Raw genomic sequence first — 22290 nt, forward strand, 5'->3', positions numbered from 1 at the left:
CGTGTAAATAAAATGGCAAATAAATAATTTACACGCATGCAGACCACACCTGTAACAAAATCCCCCCCCCCCCCCCCCCCCCCCCCTCTACACACACACATCTTTCTGAGTTTTTTTTTATTATTAGTATTTCATTTTATTGGTTCTATTAATTTTTTCCCAGTTCTTTGCCTGGAAAGGAAAATTAAATTAAATTCATTATCCACAATATACAAAACTAAATTACCCTGATAAATCTTTTGATTAGCCATAAAATGTACTATATAGTTAATTACAAAAAAACACGAACACTTTTGAAACTTACTGGTGATGCCCAAAACAAATACAAAGAAATAAAGCTTGGTGGTCTGGACGTTCCGATTGATCTCCTAGGGGCAGTACTATGGTTTTGTAAAGGGGTATATGTCACAAAATTTACAAAAGGACAACTTGAGTTTGTCGAAGGCAATTAAACCGAGCTCCCTTGGAAAACTGTACGGTGATTCCTCCAAAAAATGCAAACAAAACTAGGCATCTGTCACTCCCCTCCATTAAGGCTAACCCAATTTTTCCAGTATACAATTAGGGTATACATATACTATGTGTCATGGGAAAATGTAGACACACGAGTCTATTAGATGCATATTCAGCCCTTCCTGGGTCTAGACTACACTACTCCCCTACTAATTAAATTATTTTTATTTTTTAATCGAAATTATTTTGACGTCACTGGCGAATAGCAGCAGGTGATCTTTCACATGCACTTTCCAACATACATGACAGCACATATCGCGACATTTGATAACTTTCGCTTAGACATGACAGCACATATCACGGTCTTGGTGCAACGGCTGGGACGAGAAAAAAAAAACAAATCAGAGAATGGGTCTAATGAGGTGATTCTATCCTATCACAAAAGCACCTCAGGCGAATCATGGAGGAAGACGCAACCTTGTAAACACATTCTGTCGATTTGGTCTTGTAACAAGGTTACTGTTTATTTATCTCTTAGACTTTTTATAATGATGTTAATTATCTCTTCATTTACATATTTACCTTAGTTTTAAGATATACTTACCTTGATATTTGTATTGTATTATTCTTTTCCACACAGCACAATGCACTGCGGTTTTGCATAATTATATACATTTTATTGTGAATGTAAATATTCCCATGTACATGTACTTGCCTTTGATGGACAAGCAATGCGTATTTTTGCCTGGGTGCCGTTAAACATTGATTCATTCATGCAATCCACCTAAAATCCGATGTGTTTTGGGGTTTTGATAATTCAGTCATTCTTATTATTGCACAGATACGTCGAGGTATCGGATTGGCTTGGGTGATAGAAAAGTGGAAGGCGTGTTTCTCTGGCAGAATGGAAACAATGTCAGCTTCACAAAATGGAAACCAGGCAGTCCGAACAATGATATGACTACAGAAGATTGTGTTATCTTAGTTGTAAGTGACAACTGGTGGAACGACATTAACTGCGCATGGCAACATAATTACATATGCGAACATTCAGTCTGACTTAATTCCAACATAGCCATAGCATACGACACGTGTAATTGGTGTGAAGCGAAAAAACCAAACAGGAATAAACATTATGAGATACAATATGTGTTGTAATGTATACCTTGAACTAATGTGTTGTTACATACATACATACATACATACATACATACATACATACATACATACAATACATACAATACAAGCATACATACATACATCTATACATACATACATACATACATAGCAATTAAAACACGGGTCTATCGCAACCACATAAGTGATATTCGATGAAATGTTATATTTTCACGGCATTTGTAATTGTAGTGGAAATATAGAAATAGTATTAGCATTTTTAAATCCTAGAACTTGTTGTAGGTGGAACAAATTCATGCTTTGTAGTGTGTCGTTTTGCAATAAAGTGCCGAATTGCAATAAAAAAATTAAATTAATGATTTCAATGTTGCATTGTTGTTTTTCAGTTTAATTAGTATCCAATTGGTTCATGCGTTTGAATGTATTTGAATATTGTATGTTGACTTTATCTTCAATTCCTGATTTGTTTTGTTGTTTATTTGCTTAAAATGACATTCCCGACTTTGCTGCATTGTAAGATGTTTCCGATTAATAACATATTTCTATGATTAAACTTGCATATTAAATATATTGTCTTGATTCGAATATATCAGTATCTGCATATTCAATGTGTTTCTGGTTGTCTTAATATTTGTAAGAAGCTCAAACTGGATTTTGTCATCAAATAATTTCGTACATACGAAAAAAATTTTTTTAGGAAATAAAATGAAATTTAACCTCTTACAAATATTACAACGATCAGAAGCACGTGAAATATACAGCCACTAATATTTTATGCAGAAAAATATTTTTTTATATGTAATTTCAATTGTTAAAAAGTCTTTGTTAGTCGATAACACTAAACATTATGTATGAAGTCGGCCCAAAATATCCCAACTGCTGACTAGTGTGTTGAAGCAGAACAATATACGAATAACAGTACATATACGCACGTACGTAGGTAATCTGCTGATATTCTGTTCATTTGTTTTCTTTGCAAAACTAATTTTAGACACTAGAAGCAGTGTTTCTAGGATTACAAAACAACATGTTAAAATGTCGAAATATTTCTTCTTTGACTACAAAAGCTTTGTTAATTATAACGCACGTATAACAACGACACAACACAACACACACTATAACACAACACAATACAATTCAATACAATAAACATCATAATATCTGTATTGTAATGTTTGTGTCTTCACATTGGTAAATGTCAAGGGTAAATGTCGCCAGGAAAAAATAAACATCCCGAAACTGGATGAAGCAGGATGATAACATTATTGCAGGTAAAGTATTGCCATCTGTTAAACTATACAATATAAATGCATTTGACACCCCCAGCACACCACTCATATCTGCATTTGATTCGTAATGAAATGAAATGCAGTGCATGTCATAACAGCTGTACGTATTCCAATGAGCTCAGTCATGTGCAAGTTTTGATTTTGTAACCTATTCTGGGAGTCGCAGTCCTCATTGTGCAAGAAGGAAAGGAGATTATCTCAGAAGTGCCTGTCCAACAGACGAGGAAATAATTAGATAATCAAAGAATCAACCACTATTTTGCCAAAATATGCCGTTTTTAAATTACGGCTATAGAAAGGCAAACTACTGCCACTACAATGTCACTAGATATTTCTACGTCATAACAAAGTGGATATTTTATGTGCACTTTCCGGCAAACAGGACAGTACCTGTCTACATCCATATATGCATACCTATATACATAGATATTAGATACACGCACACTCTACATGTGCATACAAAATATCTGCATATTTACACAAGGTAATTTATACTATTTCCTATGACATGCTATTCATAAATCACTGGTTACAATAGGAAAACTAAATAACTTCACCAAGAGGATCGACCTTTCATTGTAGCCTATTTCAAACGAACGGACTATAACCGAGCGAAAATCCCACTCGTTTGGGCACGTACAGTTTCCAAGTGTTCACTTGTCTTTACCACGACTGGTATATTGAATTGTGTATGTGCCATCCTTTCTGTGAAAAACTGCATAGCAAAGACCATTAGCTGCTAATGGAAAAACGTGACATCCAATAGCCGATGATTAATTAATTAATGTGCTCTAGAGGTGTTGTTAAAACAAGTATACACAAAGTATAGGGCATAACTTGGCCCAAACAATATTTCAAAATTGTAGGTTCGGAAAGAATTGGTAGATAATTATACATTCAAAAATGCATTTGGTATCACAAGATATTAAAAAATAAAATTAAAATAATACATTGAAATAACTAAATTTTAAAAACTTGTAATTGTCTATATATTTACGTAGAACTATGCTTATTGTAATTGCCTTTTTTCAGTGTTAGGACAAATATATATATATATATATATATATATATATATATATATATATATATATATATATATATATATATATATATATATATATATCAATGCAGATCATTTATATTCACGTACAATTGTTTGCATAATCCTAGTTTTCCTAATGCTCTAGGCAGCTTAACAACCGTGTGGTTATTATTATAATATTGATAGACTAAATAGAGTTTGCGTATTTTTCAACTCGGATAAAAGGTTGCAGATGAATTTCATTGTGTATATGTTGTTAATTGTTTTAATGATATATTGATAAATATTATAGTGTGTTCCCGTCTATGTTCAAATGAATAGAGTTGCTAAGTATAAATAATATTAAGGAATTCTGTAATTTAAATATCTATTGAAATTATTCCTAAAACGTGAATTCTATGTCTTTTGTTACTAAGAGACAATGTCTCATTGTACATATTCTGTTATAGTCTCTTTTGATTGTAATGATGCTATTTTACACATTTCATTCGTTTGTCAGCATGCTATTTGTATTTAAAACTTATGAGCAGTTATTGCTAAACGTTTCAACAAAGAATTGAAAATTGAATTGTGTGGGTTCTTCTTTTTAAGTATTTATTTATATTTTACTTTTGTGTATTTTATTGTATTTATTAGTTTGTTTTCCTTTATATAGATGTCTTTATACGGTTGTCGTTAAACATTCATTCATTCATTCATTCATACGGTTGTCTGTCAAAATAATGAATGCAGGTCTGTGTCATTATATGCTTCGTGCGTAATTGGTCGGTTAACAAAGACCTTTTTAACGATTGTAATTACATATAAATATATTTATCTGCATCAAAATATTAGTGGCTGTATATTAAACGTGCTTCTGGTCGTTCTAATATCTGTACTAGGTTAAATTTCATTTTATTTCCTAAAATATATCTTCTTTGTTATTCGTACGTACGAAATTATTTGAAAACAAAATCAACTTTGGGTTTTTTACAAATATTAAGACGACCAGAAACACAATGAATATACAGACACTGATATTCTAAACAAGAAAATATATTTAATATGTAAGTTTAATCGTAGAAATATTTTATTAGTCAGAAACATCTGACAATGCAGCACACTCAGAAATGTCCCTTTAAAGTATTTATTTATTTATTTGTTTGATTGCTTGTTTGTTTATAACAATATTTTATTTTAAATACCAGTGAGCTCATCGTGTGTTAATTTTGATTTAGTAAATTAGTCTTGGAACGAAGGTCCTCTCTGTAGCGGTGTGTGATGTATTGTTCACCAAAGCATATCGGGAGTGATTGTCCTCCTACACACGAGGCAACAAAAAGAGATTTGTTGAATTAACCACCATTGTGCCGATATGGTCTTGCATGCCATCGCTGTGCAGAAATATGGCCTTGCATGCTATCATAACTGTATATATTTCAGTTAGCTCTATCCTGTGCCAGTTTGGGATTTCTATTCTAGTCTTGGGATTGACCGTCCTCCTATGATTGGTGCATGAGCACCTGTTAGCATCATAATTTTTACAGTGATCCAAGTGTGCATGACATGACAGCTGTATATATTCCATCGAGCTCTATCTTGTGCGAGTTTGGGTTTCTAAGGCAGACACCTGCGCGTGCTGTAACCTCGCCGTGGTGAAGGGGTGCAACATTCTCTTTGCGACTGGCCAATACAGCACAACTCTCCTTTTGGAACACCTTGTTGGACATTAAGTGCATCCTGTAATATTGGTTGATGGGATCCTGGTGGTTGAGATGGGGGCATATCTACGGATGTTTTCTGGCAACACACCACTTTGATTTGGAGTTCAGCCAGACAGGTAGTCATGGAGGCCCAACCTGATCAATCGGCTGGTCATGCCAAGCTCTAGAGCAAACAACCTTTGTTTTGTTAATGTTGTCAAGCACTAACATTGTTTAGATATCATTTGGATTTGTTGCTCTTGGGGCGGTGGCTAGAGTCAATTGGGTGATTTATTTTTGTGCTTATTGCTGAAGTATATCAACCATGTATCCCTGGCATGGATGTCTGCTAGTTATCCGCAGCACCATGTCCCCTTGTTGGATTCGGTGATGGGTGGGGAAGAAATAACACGCCATACTACCATGGACATTATCATATCTCCAACATTTGACGGGACCCTGAAAAGAGTCCGCCCCTAGTATTCGGATTCCTACTCTGATGAGGAATCCACGTCGTCACCTTTGACAGTGAAGAAATCAAAAGTGATCTCATCAGTTATTTGACTAATATTCCCCATTATTGATCTTCAATTTTTCACCTTTTGTTGTTGAGAAGGGACTCCAAGGCTTGACTGGCGAGCCGAAGAGTGTAACAGTTAAAGAATGGTTCTCTGTTGGTAGACTGCGTAACATATTCTCAAACCCACATTTTTATGTAATATATCCATCAGAATCATAAAGCAAAAAACGTCTTTACGACGATCATCTTTTGACCGTTATAGCAAGTTCAACCTGTGATTTTGGGTGGAAAATAGTGACCGCTGGCCGTTAAGGACAGGTGACCATTATGTACAGGTCAAATAAACAAGGAAATGCATTGGGGGAATTTATCCAAGGAAGGTCATTGGGCAGTACTACCGGGACAACATACTGACACCGTTTGGGTCGAAGTTTTTTTTTCTTTTCAGGACGACAATGCTCATGCTCACCGTGCACAAATCGTCAATGCTCACCTCCAGCAGCACAACATCTATCGAATGCCATGGCCAGCAATGAGCCCAGGCCTTTCCCCATTGAACACGTTTGGCATATGACAGGGACAAAGGAATTAAACAAAAGAAATTTCCACCGATGTCTTTCCTCTGATTCCAGAATAGTTAGGTAACAATCGGCGGAAAACCAACAAATCTCCCCTTACCTGCTTTGTCCGCCGATTTTGGTACAGAACCGACATAAAACCACTACGGTTCTTTGAGGTCTCGTTGTATTTGATAATTATGTACAGCTGCAGCGCTTCAAAAGAGAAAAATCAAACGCATTTACATTTACATTACTATCACTTCAATGTTCGTAGGAGCATGCTTGTGTTGTTGTTTTTTTAAATCATCGGAAAACACAATTAACCAAGAATATACTAGTAACAAAGAGATCCTTCAAAGCTAGTTTTTCTATCAAAATGTTGACGCCATTCAGTACAATGTATATAAAGGTGTGTGACATACCAGATTCCAGATTAATTCTTGGATGATGCAGGATTCCACGTTAATGCTTATCGTGCGGCTAGCTGCTGCTCTGTGTTGTGTTTACTCAACACAAGGTGCGTGTGACTAAACACACACACACACACACACACACACACACATATATATATTTTTTATTTACGGTTGTATGGGATCGGATGATTATTAAATCAATATGCTTTATCTTTGATGTCGTTAACCCCCCCCCCCCCCCCCCGAACGTTACCCTTTCCAAACGAAATAATATTTATTTGAATTTGTCGATTTTAACACGTAAAATTAAGAAGTGAAAACGGTCATTGTCTACTTTAGTATATTTTATTTTAAAAATATATACATGATTAATGAAAATACTAAACTTTGAAAGTTCTACTAACACTTTATAAAATATCAATTCTGAAATAGGAAGGTACGACTGTCGATAATACGTTGTTGTGACGGGACATGCTCTTAATTTTCTTTTCGCCTGTGGCGATATTAATTGTTTTAGAGGGCCGTGTGCAGTCTCAATATGCACTTATGCCCAGGTGGGAATTTTGTTACGTAATACCTCTGCGCGACGGTCGTCGAGCTCTTTCTAATACACACCCATACCAGATGCGGAGGCCATGTGGCCAGTAGTTACGTAATACCTCCGCGAGTGCGGTTTTTACGACCGTGATTTTGGCGACTAGGCGTCAGCAAGTCTGGCCATCTAAGAAAAATATCCCGGCTTGGTCTCTGTGGAAATATCACTTGATAGGGGGAGGACCGCGTTGTACCCCCAGGCGAAATTCGTGTTTTATGATAAATAGCTAGGGTTTTAGAGATATTGGGGAGAAACATAGGAAGGCTCCAGGGGATCGTTGTCCGTCCGGACTGGTAATTATATATATTTTCTGCTCTGTTGTATAACCTTGATGTGATTGATGTGACTTTAAATATTTTAATACTGTATTATACCAATATTATTTAGACGGTGCTGCCGGTAATCTGACGCAGTAAACTGTAGGCTCACTGTTGTAATATATATAAAGCTTAACCAGTCATCCTAGAGCACCTAGGTAAACTGTAGGTTATTGTCTTTATTGTGATAGGTACCAGTATTAATTCTGTATTACAGGGTTACTGAATGAGTAGTTAAGGGTTAATAAAAAATTAACCAGTTAGGAATAGAGTTGTAATTCCTTTATTAATTAAGTTCCCCTGGAAACGTTTCTCAATTATCACACGTGTGGGTGTTGTGTCACGGTGAAGTGATTAGAATATTGTGTAAACTAGACACCTAGAGATTAACTAATTAAGTGATCAGTTCTGGGTTGTTATTATTTTTTGTTGTTAATTAACTACTGCGGCAGTACATTTGTCAGCGTAGTAGTAATACAGATTCCAAAGTGTATTGTGTTTTTGTTGTATTTTTTAGTGAACTAAACGTGCTATATTACATATACTTTATGCAAAGCGAACACACACGACTTTTTTAAAAGTGCACTTGAGCTTGTATTTGAAATATCTGTGAAATAAAAATAAAAGGACACTTTTCCTAGTCGCTCCGAGATGTGTTTCTCTGATAGGTAAAATCCGCAAAAATATGAAGGGCTTCAAAGGGACAATCCTGAGTTTACTGCAATTTTTAAGAAGTTACGTACGAAATTATTTGAAGAAAATTCCAGTATGGGCTTCTTACAAATATTAAGGCGACCAGAAACACATTCGATATGCAGACACTAATATCCGTTTAATCGTAGAAATATTACTTTTACTCTAAATTTATATATGTGTGATATTTGTATTTGTTGCGCAGTTCTTTACACTGTGTTTTTATTGGACTCTTGAATTTTTATATTGATGTTGATCATCATTTCATGTTTTGACTCACCATAGCTTGCCACCCAATAGCCGATGTATTTTTCGTGCTGGGGTGGCGTTAAACATTCATTTATTCATTCATTCGTAGAAATATTTTATTAGTCGGACACATCTTACAATGGAGCAAACTCAGGAATGTCCCTTTAAAATAAACAGAGATCAAAGAAACACTTTTAAAAAAAACCCCGAAGATCTAATACACTGATTCTCTGAAGTAATGATTGATTTTTCAAAGACAAATACTAGCGTAGCTGCTATAATGAACCGATTCATTCCGAAATTAATAACTCCCATTACAGCCGTGACGTGTGTGTATTATGAAGAAAGGTTAGTAGGTTTAAATATATATCGTATTTTCAAATCTCAGAGACGAAGGAAATCCGCGGAAGGAAAAACGATTTAGGACAAAAGGATGGAATAAAGGAATTAGAAAAAAAATTCTTCCACTGACGTCTATCCGCCGATTGTAGTAGAGAGCCGACATAAAACAACTACTGTTAACGACGTACTGTTCTGTGAGGTCTAGTTGTAGTAGATAATAATTGTGTACAGCAGCAGCGCTTCCAAAGAAAATAATTAAACGCATTTCCATTGACATCCTACCTCGTCAGTCAGTACAAATCTCAACACAAAGACTTAACGGCGTCCATAGAGCATTAGTGTTTAGCTGTGTTCGACTGAGCATGATTAACTTTTTTTTTTAAATCACTGGAAAACACAATTAACAAAGGATATACTGGTTACAATGAAACACTTCAAAACCAGGTTATCTGTAAAACTGTTAATGTAATTCAGTACAATGTATATACAGGTTAGTGGCATACCAGATTCTAGATTCATTCTTCGATGATGCAGGATTCCACGTTGATGCTTATCTTGCGGCTAGCTGCTGCTCTGTGTTGTGTTTACCCAACACTAAGGTACGTGTTACCAAACCACACACTCGCGCACGCATGCACGCGTGCACCAAACACACACACACACACACACCACGAGAGTAACCTGTGATGTCAAATTTTTACTAAGTTGATCGTGGAATAGTTATGCCTAAGAAAGCATAATTTACCAACTTCATTTAATGACATGGCCAACCATAATTATAAGTTTTTAATTTAGTGTGTAATTGTGGCCTTGACATACACGACTGTTGACTATCTGTTTGGACATCACAGATTATTCACGTGGACCCTTCCTATATATATATATATATATATATATATATATATATATATATATATATATATATATATATATATATATATATATATATATATATATATATATATATCGGTGCCCCCCCCCCCCCCCCCCAAAAAAAAAAAAAAACACAACAACAAACAAACAACGATAACTACTAAATATGGAAATGGCTACAATGTATAGGCACTGTAAGTGTAATATTTAAAACTCTTTATATGGACATTTGCCACATTTAGTGAAAATAGTCGTCTATACAAAGAGGTACAAATGAAGCGTTCGATTTAAATGTATCAGCTGACTTTATCGATAATCGGTTCATAGATAATGCTGACCGCAACGTCGATTTGCCCCCTACCAGCTCGCCCCAGCGGTTGGTCAACTCGGCCCAAACGGTTTTGTCAACTCCATCAGCAAATCCTCACATTCGGGCAAAATTAGCTGGTCTGAAACCTTCCGGACTACTCAAAAATAGTTGTGCGTATAAATATAAGCTAACGAGCTAAAATGATGACGACAAACGACAAAATAATTATTTGGTGGCTCACAAACAGAAAATACAAACAAAATACTTTTGATTAGACACTAGTTTATTACCCTGATGAAAACAAGTTATACGCACCACCCCTACCCCACCCCACCCCCAGTTAGCATTCACATATTCTTGACAACGTTGGCGCATGCTGTTCAACAGGCGTTGGAAATAACGTTGATGAATCGCTTGCCATTCTTCGACTAATTGCTGAGCCAGTTGCCATAGGTTAACGGCAGGGACGTGATGTGATCGAACTCGTCGCCCTAGTTCATCCTTTTTTTTCAATGGGTAACAAGTCAGGTGACTATGCAGGTTAATCCATGTGCTGGACGTTCTACTGCTACAGGAAGTGTTCCACCACCCTCGCACAATGAGGTCTTGCGTTGTCGTCCTGGAACCAAGTTCCTGATCAAATTAGCTGCAGAAGTGGAATTACAAGAGGTTGAACAATCTCGTTGAGATAACGCTGACCATTCAAATTTCCGTTAATGGCGTACAGAGGGGTTTTATGGTTCATGGATATCCCTGCCCGCACTATCACACTTCCTCCTCCAAATGGTAGATAAACACGATCATACCTGATTTATTTTTAAGTTGTTTTTATCCTAGGACTTGTATTCATACCGGACTTAAATTCCTTCTACAGCAGTGACAGAAATACTAATCCGGCAAATTAGATGCCCGTTTGTTATGCTCTGCAATTCGCACGAGCTGCCAGAAAGACACGAGAAAGAAGTGAAGTTTTGGCAGCCTTCCCTCGTAGTGTGATGGATAAGTGTACAAGTCTCTTAAGATGATTGTGGGTTCAAATCTCAATGTCAAAATATTATTTTTAAGTTTGAGTATCAACTTAATTATTTTTTGGCGTCATAAACTTGTGGATCAGATACGTGAGTGAATTTTTGTAATCGTCTTACATTTTGTCAGCATATTGAAGTAGGACGAATATCTTGCTTTCTTCAAACGTATATAATGCAACTACAGATATAAAGTAGGCTATGTGCTCATGTGTTCAATACGTAGAAATATATATCTAAAAAACAATATGTAGCCCAAAATTGTTTTAAATATATATATATGAAAACTGTTAACTCCAAAAAACTTAACATTTGGCGAACAGCAAAAGACAATTTCTGTATATACCAACATAATTTTTAATAATATGTTTTATAAGTTTATATTTTGGCGGTAAATCACAATCTGATTATTTGTTATTTTCTTAATCTTTGCCCGATCAGAGTTCCATTCCTCGGAATCCTAGTCTGTGGGACTTGTATTCCTTGGAATTTAAGTCTGTGGGACGTGGATTCCGAGGAATGTAAGTCCGTGGGACTTTTATTCCTGGTACTCCTGGTCCACAGGGCTTTCAATCCTAGTACTCCTAGTCCTTCTGGAATGTATTTCCGATATTTTGCTTATTACATGATTCCTGAAAATCCATGAAATAAAGCTTTGAAACCTGTACTTAGTTCTAGTAGTTAGTACTAATAACTAGTACTATAATGACCAGTTAGGCCCTACTACAATATAAAAATAACAGGAATAATAAGCATGAAAAATTACCTTTTACTGATGAACAATTAAAAATAGCATCAAAACACTTGAAACTAATTATTACTGACTGGCTTATGGCGGTTTTGACCATCATATGCTGGACACTTTCGGGCAAAATTAGCTGGCCTGAAATCTTCACCATGTATTTCCATCATTCTACTCACAGTTTTAGTTGTAATCCGTGTAAAAATGCAGACTGATTTGTTTGGAATCTTATATAACGTCTTGGTAGTAATGCGAATATAAATATACGTTGTGTTCCAGATTTGGACATTTTCGTTTCATTGGGGCAATTATATTAATTATTATTATTAGTAGTAGTAGTAGTAGTAGTAGTAGTAGTAGTAGTAGTAGTAGTAGTAGTAGTAGTAGTAGTATCAAATACCAGTATATAATGTCTAACATGTAATTGTGTTGGTATATCAGATGGGCAAGTTATACTTATCTGTGAGTACTAATACATGCTTCGAATTATGGAAAATCTTTTCGAGTTACTTTTAAATGTTTAAACATTTATTAGTTGGAACAACACGCAATGAATAAAGACCTTGGTTTACATTTATAATTTATTTTTTATATGTACCACCGGACAGCCAGACCAGTACTCCTATGGAACGTAAGTCCTAGGACTTGCATTCCTAGGTATATTCTACCTAGGACCTGCATTCCTAGGAGACTAAGTCCGGCCAGACAACTATTCCTACGGACTTGCATTCCGTTTACACCGGCCATCACTGAACTGGAGCGTGAAGCGTGACTCATCTGTGAACAATGTATCTTCCCACTGTCCACGGTTCCACCGGATATGATGTGACGTTGTCTACTATTTTAGAGTGTGATTTTATTTATTACTATCACCGTGGAACTCTGCGACCACGTGCGGGTATTATATCGCAGGCGCATGTCCATGGTGGTTTTCTGGGGGTTGGTCCCACCCCTGCTCCAAGCGAATTTTACTTGTTTATATTATATATATTATATATTTTCGAAGAAGCGCAGTCTAGACCCTGTGTACAAGTCTCGTGCCTGAAGGCTCCATCAGGGTCGTCCTCATATCGCTTTACCAATATAATATATTAATAATCCCGAAAGAGTATACACAGAAGATACAGCGTATCCATAAATAAGGCTGCACGCATGGTTACAAGATCGTCTAAAGGTAGTACTAAACCAAATAACTTCCGGCTGGGTCAAAGTTCGAGGTGCACCCAACTTTTGATAGAGAAGTGAACACCACAAGTCCTGTGATTGGTTATAAATGTGAGTGTGTTGGTTGTAAAAAATAATAGTTTGATCTGGGTAAAAAAAAGTGCAATTTTATTTCATCTAGTACCAATGTGTCAAGTAGCCTTGTGCTTGAAACATGTATGGGGTACTTGTGAAGAAAAAAGTACTCGAATTTTGTGCGAAACTAGGGTAGTCATAGACGCTACCCGTTATCTCAAAAACGAGCAGCTTGACCCCACTTTTTTCTGATTCACTTTAAGTGTAAGGGGTGGTAGTATTTATATCCGTGGCGTTTATGTCGGTTGATACGTTGCAGGTAGGAGTTTTAGCCACATATGTTACTATTGTCGTCTATGGGATTTGATTTGGTAGTATACACCCTAAAGACACAAGTTCATCATCTCTGTTAAAGACTCTTCACTGGCTACCAATCCTAGCACGAGTGGACTATAAGATTTTGTTCATTGCATACCAGTTCGTCCATGAAACTGCTCCTATTTATCTGTGTGAACTCCAGCAGGTCTATCAACCATCTAGTTATCTTCGATCTAGCTAGCAAAACCTACTGGCTGTCCCAGGATGGAAGTTTAAGTCTTTTGGCCCCTGTTCCTTTAGTGTGAGTGCTGTGAAGAAATGGAATGCACTGCCAGACTCTCTTAAAAATGCCCCAAATCTTATATCGTTTAAAAACATCTTAAAACACATTTGTTTATCCAGTAATTTTATCTCCCCCTCTTAAGCATTTATAATAACTCATATTTATTTGTTCTTTTAGTATTATCCTACCAATTGTTTTATTACGTTATTGTTTTAACTATGTCATTTTAATTATTTAATGCACTTTGAGCATGCATTAGTGTGCAGTTTAGCGCTATATAAATGAACTTATTATTTATTATTATAATGATGATATTTGGTGCAGTTTGATCTTGTATTTTATTTTCCAAGTTTGGTTAACTTATAAATGTAACTGGTTATATGATTTCATTAATTGGCATTTACAAAATGAAAGTGTTATAATGAGCCATGGAGCATACGTTAAAAGTTGTCCGTGAGTCTGTATCCTTAGTTATTTCCTTAATTAGTGTACAGTTGAAATTGAAGACAGTCTGGACAGACGTCGCTGTGTTGGGGATCAACGTTTTGTCAAGAGCAAACCACCAAGCGAACATTGCAGTCCTCGTACTAGCTCAGTCACGTCTGTTCCTACCCGTATTGATATGTTGTAGTGGAGGGCTACCCAGGAATGTGTGTAGTAGTTCGGCGATCGTCGACGACCAAAAGATAGCAAGCTACTGTGTCTAAAATACACATTTTCTTTTCCTAAATTTGATGACACAGAGTCAAGGCTCGACCTTAGCAGTAGCCCGGGGTGTTTTGGCTACCAATTTCTCACTTGGGCTACCAGATGTCTAAACCTGGTAGTCCACCGGGCTAGTATTTTTTTTTTTTTTTTTTTGCACCTCCAGTTACTCTGCAATCAACAAGATACTTAAACACCTGAAAAAAACATTCTAAAACATTTAAATACAAATAAATTATTTTGCTTTTTTCTCTCCTTTTTAAAAAAGTTTATTAAAATTATGGGCTACCAGTTTTACTGAGGGCTACCAGATTTCATAACCTGGAAGCCCGATGGGCTACCACTGAAAAAGGTTAATGTCAAGACCTGAGAGCTTTAGTTGGATTACACATGTTTGCAAACTACATGCTCTCCCGTGTCAACTTTACACTTCAAAGTTCTCTGTCATGACATAATCACAGTCAAACTGCAGACTACTTGCAGGATATATTGGGAAGATAACTGTGATCTGTGATCTCGATCTGCATATGACTCGTTTTTACCAACACAACAAAACGCTTACTCGTACGCAGCTCTAAGTAGCCTGTCCTTAAGACGACGCGCATAGAAGCGAAAAGCTGCTTTCATTTATTATTCTTTGTTGAAAAGAAAAAATATTGCAAAACAAGTAGTACAGTTTTGTCAGGAAATTACAAAATAAAAAAACATAAAACACCGTTATAATCGTCATACAGATAATTTAGCATCTGCCTACTTAATACTAGGCACAATAAATATTTTTTTATTATTATCTTTGAATGAAAAAAAATAGAATATATCCATTTACTATCAGTTCCCTGCGATGACAACCGAAAGCTTCGACTGACTTTGGGCCAGCTATGTGCTTAACGCCATGAGTCATTCTTCAAAAAGTGGAGCTTTTCATAAGCTTTAAATGTAAAAAAATAAGTTGACTTTATTTTGCATAATATCAACATTAGATATTTTCTTCACTAGAAACCATAGATTGGCAAGAACTATGGCGTTATTTTGAAAATATACAATCAAATATAACCATGTTAAATGCCAATGATGTCATTGCTGTAACTAGACACTTTATAACTCTTATAAATATAACACTTGTAACAAGTATTTCACTAAAAACGTCAGTGTGTGTGTGTGTGTGTGTGTGTGTGTGTGTGTGTGTGTGTGTGTGTGTGTTTTAAATGCATACAACTGTTTAATGTACCCAGTGATATTAACACTTGTTACATCACACATTCTAATATCGCTAATGATTTATTGGTTACAATAACCTCCAACATCGTTTGCTACTGAGAAGCATAATACATACAACTATTCCTTGAATCATCACAACATCTTGGCACAATCCCTTTAAAACTAAAGCAAGATAAATTTCAACACGTTACACTAATAACATAACTGTTACACCAATGGCATGGATGTATTGATTCTCAAATAAAAGAGTACAGCCAAACATGGAAACATGAAAATCCTAAATTAATAAATGAACACCAGCAGTAGATTACATCCATACAAAACGATAGTGAACGTTTCATGTGTACCGAGTTCCAATGTATTTTCCATTTCTTCCCAAGTTTGGTTGTACCCGATAATACCTAAGAGCATTTTTATTGGGGGAACCTCAGCCTTTCAGGCTCGGTAATAATACACCGAATATCTGCTTCATAATGCCAGTTGATATCCTCTATTAAACGTCGCGAAACACATTTGTTTCTCCCAATGCTGGTTCATACATTTCAACTGAACATAACTCTGTCCAGTAAAGTCAATGGTTTCACCAGGATATGCCTTTTCGTCATATACTAAGCCACAGAACCTTCCCACATAGTCGTCATTAATGAGTTCAGGTCGATCTAGACCAAACATTTTGTTAACTGATCATCTTTCCAAGTGACATTCAGCAGTGTTGTTGGATGTTGTTGCAGGTACAAAATATATAATATTAAAGAAACATCAATTCGAGTTTTGAAAAATACTTTGAACAGTTCAGCATGTCTTATACTAGGTTTAGGATTCTTTATTGTTAAAAACAAATATGAACAATTGTAGATTTACAAAACAAACATGTAAATTGCTTAACGATTTCATTTGGAATTATATATTTATCCTTAATGCATACTCAGAACAAATGATTCAGCACCATAGGAAAGGACTAGGTCTGTGTTTTCTGTCTGCCATAGATTTTAGTTAGCTGAATGTCATTGGTCTAACACCCCACCTCAGTAACAGTTGTTACACCAATAAATGTTACTCCAATGACAAAAGCACATAAAAGTAAGGACTGCGTCCATGTATGGACTTGGTTATGGCAGCGAAACGTTTTTGTACCTCAGATTTACATTCATCTATCGTGAATAGCATCCACCATAATTAAAAACTCATTCTAATGACACAGTGGTTGATGACAATGGACGACATTACATGTACTGTGTCTTTTGTATGGATTCAACGTGAATTAATAGCACTATATTATAACAAAGTTTCCAAATAAAGTTCGTCAGAATAACACATGTAGCCTTGATTCACTGCTTCCACCAATAGGGATATATTGTTTGTAGCACACTAAGTTGTTAAACTAATGAAAAATACCTGCCGGACATGTATTTGAGTACTTCTAAATTTAAACTTCTAAACACACTAGATATACATTGGTATTCTACACCGGAAAATGTATTTAATATCTAATTTTAGTCTACATAAGGCTCTATTAGTCTCAAACATCTTACAATGGCTATACACTCATGTAAGTTCAATTAAATAATTAAATATCAGTTCCTATGAACAAAGTATAATTCATAACAGAAAGTAATCTCGTTTGTTGTTCCATACAATGCACCACGACTGTTACACCAAAGGCCATGGTGTGTGCTATTCTGTCTGTGTGATGGTGCATATAAAAGATCCCTTGTCACTTATGGTAAAATGTAGAGGGTTTTTTCTATATGTCGGAATTACCAAATGTTTGACATCCAATAGACGATGATTACCAAAGCAATGTGCTCTAGTGGTATCGTTAAACAAAACAACCTTTAACTTTAATCTCTTTTGTTTTTTTTATTTCCTCTCAGTGACGCCCAGCGTTCGACTTGGATCAAGAATCATGCGCTGAGTGACGTTGCAGTTACAGACAGTGTAATATATTCTGTAAATGATGTCACGACACTGTTGGAATGTTCGACGGATTGTAGACAACACTCAGACTGTCGGTCATTTACGTACAATACTGATCAGACATGCCATCTGCACTCTGTGAGACTTGCGAAGGCCAGTGCTATCCCTTCGTTAGGATCACGCCACTACTTTGATATGGCAGGTAACGCAGCTACTGAAATGTTCTTCTTGTGATACTGAACAACGGGCTAGTAAACATTTTCTTATGGAAAGTAAGGACCTAAAGGTAAACTGGCGTAGGTCTAGCGAGATGCAATCTCCATGCTGTTAACTCTTGATTTATTTGTATTAAACATAACAAATAACTATCAACAACAATATATCACCAGTAGATATCAATAAAATCGAATTTGACAATGAACAAAATTAATGAATTCGTATCTTCCTACTGAGGATAACAATGCCTGCATAACATAATCTTTTCTCTCTTTTTTTCATCGTACTGCAATGTACCGGTTTTAATATATAGCACCTTATCTTGAGACAAATGTAAATTGTAGAAATTACAAAATTAGGACGATCTGAACATGATGAATGCAAGGTAACTGGTATTTTAAGTTGGGAAATGTAATTATTTCGTACATTATGAAAATGTATTTAAATATGCAATTTTATTTTACAAAATCTATTATCCATAAATATGTTACAGCAGAAAGAAAGTCAAGAGTCTCCTTTGAATTGACATAAATCCCAATGGAAAAATATCCAAAGTGTGGATGTACATGGATATGTATTATGTAGACACAGATACTGACAAAGGTAATTATATTGGCAGGTAACTGTCCAATTGAAGAGGGGTACGTTCTGATTCTACATCTGAACTTGTGCTTCAAGGTGTACCACGCAAGTCAAAGGTGGATCGGTTCACGTAACCTTTGCAGAAACGAAGGTTCATGGTTGGTTATTTTGGACACGGAAGAAAAACATACAGCCGTCAAAGAATACATCGAAACAAATTTTGGTAAATATATATATATATATATATATATATATATATATATATATATATATATATATATATATATATGAGCTCCAACGGGCTACTGTTAGATCTACATGCAATAGTGGAGCTAATGTTAATTAGATTGAACGATGTATGTTCTTATTGCTGCTTCACAAGTTACTTCACAAAATTTAACATTAACCAGAATGATTTCATATTTTGATTAATGGTTTCAGTGTTTACAAAGAGTGCTTGACGATCACTGAAATTAGTATCTGTACTCGTATTGGTACATGTTGCCATGGTTTTATAGATAAATTTGTATGATCACATTAACTGCAATCGACGGTATGTTTATCAGGTAAAATCTTCAATCAGATGCAATCCTCAAGTCGAAAAAAAAGTGAATTTGCTGATCATAAAGAATATTTTGGTACCCATACCAATACCCATTGTTGAAACAAACTCAAGATTCAAATGTACTTCAGAAATTACTCGGAAAGTCAGTTTTGATTGTTGACTGACAGGCATTGGTTCAAAATCCAAAACACAAAGGGAACAAAATGTTTGAGAAATATGCTGACATGTTTTGCTACAAGTGTTTGTTAACTAAACTAAATACACAAATTAGAGATATACAAACCCGTAGGAATGATGCCAGTGTCTCATACTGAACAGAAAGCAGTAAAAAATTGACTACTTGCCTCTTTGAAACCTTTTTTAAAAATGTGTAATGAATGCAAAATGGGTGGATGGTTTCACCGAGGACGATGCAGTGTAGAGTAGTAACACTGAATTGAATGTTGAATAAGCAAACACTAAGCACGGGGAATCAGATGCCAGAATAATAGTTCATGCAATTACTGTTCAAAACTATCTGACTAAATATTGCTGTACATATTAGTAAGACACTGATATCCTGTTCGTTTTTGCTTTTTCACGTCAAAATTCCATGTAATAATTGGACAATTTTTGGAAAACCATTCCTATAATATAATATTAGTTGCTTTCATACTCTGAGATGTAATACTATTATTTCATATGTTATGGTATTTCAAGGGAAATTAAACGATTCTGAAAAAATAGTGGTTACTGAGAACAAATAGGAATGTTTTAGACAATTAATTTGTAAAGTGTTTACTCTAACGGCAGACAGCGGAGACAAAAGTACGAAATGTTATACCTGGAAAATTGAAAGATCCACCCATTGCAAATAGTTATGATATGGCGGCCATCTTGAATCATACCACACATATGTTGAACTCATTTGTCTTGTATGCTGCGATGTATCCTTGCGTTTATGGCAGAAAATAATGCCCTTCATAAGACTTGGATGTTGATTTTATCACAAATGGTCACAATTTTGTTTTCCGACATCCGACACGAAACTAAATTTTAAAATTTTCAACATAGACTTTTATAAATTAAATATATCCACATATTTGTTATTGTCAAAACAAATCCTATAAAGATCGTTGGGATACCAGTTACAAACATTTTATTAGGCAATTTTCGGCCATTTTGAACTATAAAACGTAATTTCTCAGATGGCTAACATATTGTTTTGGATTCAGCATACCCAAATTAGGTAACAAATCTATGTTGGACCAAATCCTAAAAAACATGCGCGTACATATAGCATTACTGGAAAATTGGACCCGACTATATATATATATATATATATATATATATATATATATATATATATATATATATATATATATATATATATATATATATGTGTGTGTGTGTGTGTGTGTTTATGCGTGTGTGTGTGTGTGTGTGTGCGTATATATATATATATACACACACACACACACACACACACATATACCTATACCTATACCTATACCTATACCTATATATATATATATATATATATATATATATATATATATATAGATATCAGGTATTTAAACTTCAGGTATTTAATTTATTTTTTAAAAGAACTAAATTAATCAACAATTGTACATTACACATTATTTATTTAATACAACAAAACATGTTTCAATGCATTAGCGAGAACGGTATCGTTAGATACTTCACAGATGTTTTACACGGACTACCAATAACTACTATGCCATATTTAGGACACAGACATATCTTCTTTTTTTCTTACTTTAAATATCTCGAACTCTCGATTTAGTACCTTGATTTCGACTTGTTATGTGGAGCATTACTATTTCGCACAGGCAGGATAGCACAAACCATGCTCTTTGTTGAACCAGTTATGGATCACTGGTCGGTGCAAGTGGTTTACACCTACCCATTGAGCCTTGCGGATCATTCACTCAGGGTTTGGAGTCGGTATCTGGATTAAAATCCCATGCCTCGACTGGGATCCGAACCCAGTACCTACCAGTCTGTTGACCGATGGCCTAACCACGACGCCACCGAGGCCGGTAATCATGGAGGAAGACGCAACCTTGTAAACACATTCTGTCGATTTGGTCTTGTAACAAGGTTACTGTTTATTTAACTCTGACTTTTTATATTGATGCTAATTACCTCTTCATTTACACATTTACCTTAGTTTTAAAATACACTTACCTTGATATTTGTATTGTATTATTCTTGTCCACACAGCACAATGCACTGAGGTTTTGTATAATTATATACATTTTATTCTGAATGTAAATATCCCCATATACATGTACTTGCCTTTGTTGGACAAGCAATGTGTATTTTTTCCTGGGTGCCGTTAAACATTGATTCATTCATGCATTCCACCCAAAATCCGATATATATTGGTGTTTTGATAATTCAGTCATTCTTATTATTGCACAGATACGTCGAGGTATTGGATTGGCTTGGATGATAGAAATGTGGAAGGTGTGTTTCTCTGGCAGAATGGAAACAATGTCAACTTCACGAAATGGAATCCAGGCAGTCCGAACAATGATATGACTACGGAAGATTGTGTTATCTTAGTTGTAAGTGAGAACTGGTGGAACGACATTAACTGCGCATGGCAATATAATTACATATGCGAACATTCAATCTGACTGAATTCCAACGTGTAATTGGTGTGAACCCACAACATACAAACAGGAATAAACATTATGAGATACAGTCTGTGTTGTAATATATACCTTGAACTAATGTCTTGTTACATACATACATACATACATACATACATAGATCCATACATACATACATACATACATACATACATACATACATACATACAAACACGGGTCTATCGCAACCATAAAAGTGATATTCGGTGAAACGTTATATTTTCACGGCATTTGTAATTGTAATGGAAATATAGAAATAGTATTAGTATTTTTATTGCCAGAGCTTGTTGCAGATGGAACAAATTCATCCTTCAATTTCCTCCTTTGTACATAATTAAAGTCTTT

The 22290-nt window shown here is 35.3% G+C and overlaps 1 protein-coding gene across 1 annotated transcript in view; it reads left to right on the forward strand.

Moving 5' to 3' along the window:
- LOC121388194 (mannose-binding protein A-like) overlaps positions 1-1672 on the forward strand; it is a 9055-nt gene extending 7383 nt beyond the window's left edge. The window contains exon 3 of the mRNA XM_041519461.1: positions 1295-1672. Within this exon, the coding sequence (XP_041375395.1) occupies positions 1295-1512 (218 nt within the window). The 3' untranslated portion in view covers positions 1513-1672. The remainder of the gene's footprint in view (positions 1-1294) is intronic.
- Positions 1673-22290: the final 20618 nt, after the last annotated feature.

Source organism: Gigantopelta aegis, chromosome 14, assembly GCF_016097555.1.
Source record: "Gigantopelta aegis isolate Gae_Host chromosome 14, Gae_host_genome, whole genome shotgun sequence".
NCBI classification, from domain to species: Eukaryota; Metazoa; Mollusca; class Gastropoda; order Neomphalida; family Peltospiridae; genus Gigantopelta; species Gigantopelta aegis.